The sequence below is a fragment of the Gavialis gangeticus genome, unplaced genomic scaffold (assembly GCF_001723915.1).
Source record: "Gavialis gangeticus isolate Ggan-Ray unplaced genomic scaffold, GavGan_comp1, whole genome shotgun sequence".
Taxonomy (NCBI): Eukaryota; Metazoa; Chordata; order Crocodylia; family Gavialidae; genus Gavialis; species Gavialis gangeticus.
In genome coordinates this window covers 27518129-27525511 of record NW_017729026.1, presented here as the reverse complement: position 1 = coordinate 27525511, position 7383 = coordinate 27518129, and the positions used below count along the sequence as shown (strand labels likewise).

Sequence of the window (7383 nt, the reverse complement as noted above, 5' to 3'; positions counted from 1 at the left end):
CCTTCCTCAACTCTCCTCTTGCCTGTTTTTTTTTTTTTTTTGCTAGGGCTTTAGAGAGAGAGCGCACATACACTGATAAACAGCCCCAGTAAAGGTATGTACTAGACACGTTTTTATGTCAGACAGACAGACCCAACTCCTAAGCCTCTCCAGGTGTACTGCCTTAAACACCTGTCCCCAGATACCCCTTCTTCTCTCGGGAATACCTATCAATGCAATGCAGCTAATGCCAGTGCTGTCAGTACTAGCTATCAGAATTAAGTATCTCATAGTTATGCCAGGAAGTCAAACAAGGTCTTTCTCCTTCTCTAAGAAAACAAAGGTCTGAACTTTCCATTAGCCCAGACTCAGACATTGCCAAGAACATGCTCTTTTCACAGGGTGGAATAAACACTGAAGAGGCTTATTCACATGCACTCATTCCCACGTCACAAGGATTTCACATGCCACATTAAACACGGTGACTAATGGTAGACAGCGTAAACAACGACAGACAGCTCAACTCATCTTACAGCATGTCAGCTTCTAATCAAGATCTAACCCCCCGCACCCCCAGCATGTTAACCAATTGCTTTGAGAAATGTGTAGCTTGCAAGAAAATCCTAGCAGAGTGTTAGTTTTTAATCTTATACATTTTCTGCAAGGGGGGATTATATCTTGTGCTTACAAGAGAATGGGCTCTGTGATCTAACATGTCTTTTACAGGGTGAAACAGATTTTATGCTACAACTTAAAAAGGGGTTGGACTAAGGGGAGAGAGAGGGAAATACCTTATTAGAACAAGAATCCAGATTCTGTCTGGCAAATGCTGCTCTCCCAGTGACTGCTAACAAGTGCAAAGAACCGTCAATAGAACCCAAAGAAAAACAGCTAAATGGGTGGAGCAGTTATGACAACACACATCAAACCCAGTCCTCATTGGCCATGGCTCTAGTAGGATTTGCTGCTGTGCTCCACAAATAAGAGAGTTGTTTCTGCCCAATCAAAAGCTGTCCTCAGAGTTGGCCCCCCATTGAAGGGGAGCCAGCCATCCTGTTTGTTAGCACGAAGGGGACAGTGTCTTTTTTTTTAAATGAGACACTCCACAGTATCTCACTTCAAATTTGCCTTCCTTTTCCCTAGATACAAATAACTCATTACAACCTGATTGAGTGCCATCATGGCTGCTATAATATCTGAGCTATAATATTAATCATTAACTTAGATTAATTTAGATTAATCATTAACTTAGGCAAGGTAGCCACAAGCCCTTTAAACCTTTAAACTCAGTGCCTAGTACATAGATCCTGAAGAAATCTTTAAGTTGAAGTTAACCCATTACTAGAACTATTTAGGAATTTATTAGTGACATGCTTTTTATCAGAAAATGCAAGCATCCTACCAGACCACACCAGTTCTGATGAAACCTGAGTGCAGGAAGGTTTCTCAGGTATTGGATGGTATTTCTGGTTGAAGACTTTGTCATCCTAGAGTCCAGAACATCCAAGTGATTAGGGCAGTGATTCTCAGCTAGGGTGCTGGGGATGCTTTGAGATCTTTTGAGGGGTGCTGTGAGGAGATAAGCAGTGGGAGGAGACAAGTGCAGATTCAGGCTGTCCCCCACTGCCCAGTCCCTTTGCAAGGAGGTAAGCATAAGCAGATCCAGGATTTTAGAAAGGGGGTACAGGAGCAGCAACCTGTGCTGCAGAGTTGCCTGCACCCCTCATTCCTACCCCATCCCCCACACCAGGATGGGTAGACTGTGCCACAGAAGCAGCAGTGGGGGACTTTTAAAAGTCCCTCAAGCAGATAAAAATTTCCCCCCCACTTCCCCTCCATACTAATTTACACGCTCCCTCCTCCTCTCTCCCACCCATTGCTGCTGCCACTGTCCTCAGCTGACCTGGGGGCCAGCAGGGAGGAATCCAGAGCTGCTCCTTCCCTGTTGCATCCAGAGTGTGCATGAAGCCAGGCTCAGCAGGAGACAGCAGTGTCAGCAGGCGGGCTCCCTTCCCTTGTGCCTGCTCCTGGGCTGACAAGGAACACCCAAGGGGTCTAGACAGGAAGGAGGAACCTGTGTACAATTAGGGAAGGTAGAAGCAGCTCTGGAGCCTCCTTCTACCTCTGTCCCCAGGGCAGTAGGAGACAGTGGCAGTGGTGGGTGAGGGAATGTGGGGAGAGAAGGGGAGCAGAGGTGCCACTGAGCATGAAGGGAAGAGAGAAGGGATTCATACTTGCTTAAGGAGCATAAAAAATCCCCACCTGTTCTTCCCAGAGCACAGTCAAGTGAAAGGGGGAGAGCATTCACACCACTGCACCCCCCTGGATCCAATCCCTTGAGGTAATACATAAGTTAGCTTTTGAAATGGGGTTCCGATCAATTCACAAAAGTTAGGGAGGGATACCTTGAGTCAAACAAGGGGTGCCTCAAGTCTAAAAAAGTGGAGAACCACCGGATTCAAGCACTCCCCTGTAACATAAGAAGCAAAGCTTGTAGTCCCTGCTTTTCCTGATTCAGACCAGGGACTTGAACCTGGGTCATAGCACATCCCAGGTCAGTAGTCAGAGCACTCATCTGGTATTCTGGGGTAGAGCTCTCATTATCATTTGTGGAAGATGTTCTACTTTCTCTCAGAATTTTTGGTTGTAGCCTTGTTAGTCTAAGGACATAGGCATGCAAGCTTCTCTGGGTAGATGTGGTATCTTTTATTAGACCAACTGAGTAGTTGGTCTAATATCTGTCATTAGACAACTGAGTAGTTTTTTGCAAGGTTTTGCAAGCACCCTTCTTCAAGCATAGGGAGTCTCTGCTGTTCTGAGATCTACAAGGAATGATAGAAGCTAAAAGTGTGACAGGGTGTCAATGAGACTGTAAATAGGTGGCAATTAGGAAAACAAAGGGCAGAGAAGGGAAGGGGAGAAATAAACGGGAAATAGTGCCAAAGGTAAGTAAGGGAGAGTACTGTAGTTGAGTTCTCCAAGGTAGAAAAGAGGCAGTCTGTGGAAAAGTAAATAGTTAGAAATTAGACAGACAAAGGGTAGAAAAGCAGGGTAGGGGAGTGTAAATGGGAAGGTCAGGCAAGTATCTGGTGAATCAGATGTCAGGCAGGTTTAAATGTGTCATATACCCATGTCTATATTGAGTCCATGATTTTTTGTATCTGGTAGATTTATGAAGTTCATAGGCTTGTCTACAAAAGGTGTTCTGTAAGTTCCCTTTGAGGAATAGAACTGAGAGAGAGAGGGAGTGATTGTCCTGTGAGAAGTGTGCACCCAGAGTTAATTGGATATTTTTGTCTTTGATAGATTTTTGGTGTGCATTCATTCTGTTGTGCAGTTGTTTGGTTTGTCTTACATATTTTCCATCAGGGCGTTTGGTGTGGTTATTGTGGGAGTGGTGGAGATGTGGTGGAGGTTTGCATTTCTTGTCTTGGCGTGGTCTGGATCCATTTGCTGTGGCTTGGGCCATAGGAAGTTTGCTTCTAGTGATAAGGTTAGCAAGTTTTGGTGCTTGTTTAAAGGCTAGGGTGGATGGTTCTGGAAAGATCTCTTTAAGAATTAAGTCTTCTTCTAGTATAGATTACAATTGTTTGAGGATTTTCTGTGAAGGTTCCAGGGAAGGGTATGTCATAAATAATGGTGTGTAATTCATGGGGATTTTTTATTCTCACTGACATCCTGTCACACTTTTAGCTTCTTTCATTCCTTGGAGATCTCAGAACAGCAGAGACTCCCTATGCCTGAAGACGGGTGCTTGTGTGCAAAACCTTGCAAAGGACTTTTTTCCAGCTACTCAGTTGGTCTAATAAAAGATATCACACATCTACCCAAAGAAGCTTGCCTTCCACTTTCTCTCAGAAATTAATTGGGCCAGACAAGAGTAGTCAAGATGCTGACTCAATAGCACAGTATTAGGATGCCTACAATGAGGAATCTCTCAATTCAAGGCCTACATCTGTCACTTTCTCACATCCTATGCAAGAATGTTAAGTTCCTGGGCTGTTACAGAACCAAAGTGCTCAACATTGAGGCAGTTGACAGTCGCCCTGAGGAACTGGACTTTATGCTTACTTTTTCCACAGATTTTCTTAGTGATACTAGTGAAGTCACTTATGACAACATTTTCAATGTCCATCACTTAGAGTTGAAATCTATTTCCCCTTGTGCTTATAAATGACAACTTTCTAGCCGTCTAAGTGGCATTTTGGGCACTTATGTGCAGGTAGCAATTCAACTTCTGCTGTGCTGCAGATCTGCAAATGTGTGCGTTCGGACTGAGTCAGGGAGACAGTCAGAAAACTGCCTTATAGACATAGAAAAGGAAATGGAAATCCATCCTTATTGTTTGTCCTTCATTTCATTATCAAAGTAAGATGGCAGTGCCTTGATTTGTAGAAAGTGTCAAGCACCTGAAAAGGTAAAAAGTTGGAATTGTGCTTTGAATGTATAAAGTATTACAAAAAAGCAAAGTATGTTGGACAATTACTTCCAGGTATTTGAAGCTAGGGATCCAAAAATAGTGGACACTTGACTAGTTAGGCCTTTATCTCTCTCCCCCTAAGGATTTCAGCTGTAGAATGAGCAAAGTAATACTGCCTCACCTCAGAGTGGTGTTGTAAAGATTAATTAACAGTTGTCAAGTGCTCAAATAAATGATGATGGAATCCACTGTAGGAAAATTAATAATGTTATTAGTGATAAGAATTGTTGCCACACATTTATTGTGAAATATTGAACAAGCAATCACTTACCATGCCATTAAAGACCAAATCATAATGCATACATAGAACAGGGACAAGTTTAGCTGACATGAATGACCTTAATTGTCGCATTTCCCAACTTCTGAGTACTTGACTTAGCAGCCTTGATTGGCTTTTAACATAGTTTATTGGATAGTATTAAAAATATTATATCTTGTTGAGATGCTTAATAATTATGGGACTATATATTAGTGTGATGGAGAAAGGATTTTAGATGCAAACAACATTTATGACTGTCCAGTATGAGTTTTTGCCCGTTCATTTCTGACAAATTGCCAGAGTCCGTCTTCAACTAGTAATACTGCCATTATTTTTCTTATCTCTGTCGTTTTCTGAAATGAAGAGCACAATGCAGTACCTCTTTGGTCTATCTCCTGTAGTACAAGAACCTGATGAACAGAGGATTGTCATTTCAGCACTAAAGGTTTCAAAAGAGGTGGAATGCAAGTACCGCAAATACTAATTATTTTCAGGAATGCTAGAAAAATGGAACTAGAAAAAAGCAATCATCCATGCTCCTGTTCAAGATAATAACTCAAACACTTGAGATTTCAGAGAGCATTATGTTTGTTGTTTTTATATTTAGTACTGTGCATGCCAACATAGTCTTGCATTCACAAATGATTTGCTAGGTATCATCTCTGATAATCTTAAATCAAGCACAACGGCTACGTTCAGTTGACTTATACTTAGAGAATCTCCTTCTCAGGATCAGTAGTAGTGGCTATTACTTCAGTGACCAAATGCAACTTATTCTTGTCTCCTCCTGGGATGTACAGCCAGGATACACAGGTGGAAATGGGAAGCAGAAGCAGTGGAGCTAGCTTGTGGGAACACTTCTGGATAATTTTTGCATTAGAGAGCTGGTGGCTCTTATTACATTTAGAAGAGAAACTGCAGCGAGAGAGGCCAGGCAGTGGCAAAAACCCTGCTGCCCGAGTCAGGCAAGAGGCCCATCAGGGTAAAGGGTTGCACCTGTGGTTAGTCAAGTGCTCTCTGCCTACAGCTTGCTCACCGCAGAGGAATAGGCCATTGGAGACCTAAGGTCATGGCTACTTACTGCAGGCTTGGCAGTGCACAATAAGCCCACAAGGCAGTCTCTGGCAACCAGGCATTAGGTCCTGAGGAGGAGCCCCTGCAGCTGGTTCAGGAGTCACCTGACCAGAAGGGGGCTGGGCCTGAGGCATATAGGTGTAGAGCCTGAGCTAGCAGTGCAGGCTGCTAGATTGAGAGTTTGAGACTAGAGAGACTGCTGGGGGAATGCTAGGCTGACTAGTTTAGAGCTGCTCATAAACCTGACAGCCTGTGGGTTGCCACAATGTTGCTGTTGTGCTTGATTTAAGACTATGGTAGGTGGTGCCTTAGCAAATCATTTGTGAATGCAAAACTAGCAATGCAAATCGTAGTTGATACCTAGCAAATCATTTGTGAATGCAATACTCCTGCCTTACAGAGGAACACAACCCCAAGTATGAGGAAGTCTGGCTGTAAGATAGCTAGCTGCTGTTGCTGTTGGCTATACCTAGAGCAGATTCTAGTTTGTTACAGTTTACACCTGGTGGTTTGGGTGTGACTGTGAGGGGAGGTTTTTGTAGCTCCCATTACTACCCTAGGGGCATGTGATCCGTCACCCTGAGCCTGGCTGGGTTGGGTGCAGGCTTAAGGTAGAGTGAGCGAGGAGCAAGCCCAGGGCCCAGAGCAGGGCAGGGTATAGGGCCATAGAGCCCAGAGCCTGGTGGAGACAGGGCTAGGGGCTCAGACCAAGGTGATCAAAATAAAGGTTGGTGCCTAAACGCCAGGTCCAATACAGTGGGCCAGGGCTAAAAGGCCCAGCTAGAGGAAATGGGTGGAGGCTGAGAAGGCTGAACCCTGACAAGGAAATGCTGGTACAGCGACACCTGCAAGGCATAGGCATAGTGTAAGGACAGATGGAGCCACGTAATTGGCTCTTAAGGCAATGAGCATAAATACCTGTGTTCATGAGAGGAGGTCTGACTTGAGAAACTTTGGAGAAACCTCCCTTTTTCTAAAAGATGGTAGCACCAAGGTGTGGCATGTGAGCAAAGAGGGGAGTGCTGAAGAGGGACTGCCTAGGCAAGGGCTGAGCAGCCACTTGGATGTCACAGCCACCCCCTGGGGCAAGGCCTCGCTACACTGTTAGAGCACCACAGTGACCATTAACACAGCTGGGTCACTGCTGTGGCTAATTTTAACCACTTTAACTATTAAGGACTCCTTGCTTTTTGTCTCTGTTTTGTTTATGTATTTATTTTTACTGGAGTTTACTTAAGCATGTGGTTCCCAAATACTTGGGACCAATGGACCATTGCCAACCCTCCAAATTTCTCCTGGGCAACTTTTTACTTTTAGCATCAAACTTTTGATCGAAAAGGCAGAGAGTGTGGCTCTGGATCACTTACTGTGGCCTTGAGGACCATTCGTGATTTGCAGAGCACAACTGAAAAACTACACTTACTTCAGTGGCAGCTCGTTTCTAATCACTGAAGAGGAGGTGGAGTCCTTCTGCATAGTTTCTTTTTTCATTTGGCTACAAGATCATAGAATGTAGGATCAGTGGCAAATTATTTGTTGGAGACTTGTTTCCACTTAAGTTATTACTATGTACATCTTGCTGTTCCACGTG

General features: G+C 44.0%; 1 protein-coding gene across 7 annotated transcripts in view; it reads right to left on the bottom strand.

Moving 5' to 3' along the window:
• DDO (D-aspartate oxidase) overlaps positions 1–1510 on the bottom strand; it is a 20135-nt gene extending 18625 nt beyond the window's left edge. For 3 of the 7 annotated variants that reach the window (XM_019520094.1, XM_019520098.1, XM_019520099.1), the window contains exon 1: positions 771–842. Coding sequence is in view for 1 of the 7 variants with exons in the window: in XM_019520093.1 (XP_019375638.1) it covers positions 1382–1465 (84 nt within the window). In the remaining 6 variants the exon portion in view is untranslated. Of the gene's footprint in view, positions 1–770; positions 871–1381 lie in introns of those variants that run through there. The other 4 variants (XM_019520093.1, XM_019520095.1, XM_019520101.1 and 1 more) reach the window with 4 other exon arrangements.
• Between the last annotated feature and the right edge of the window lie 5873 nt (positions 1511–7383).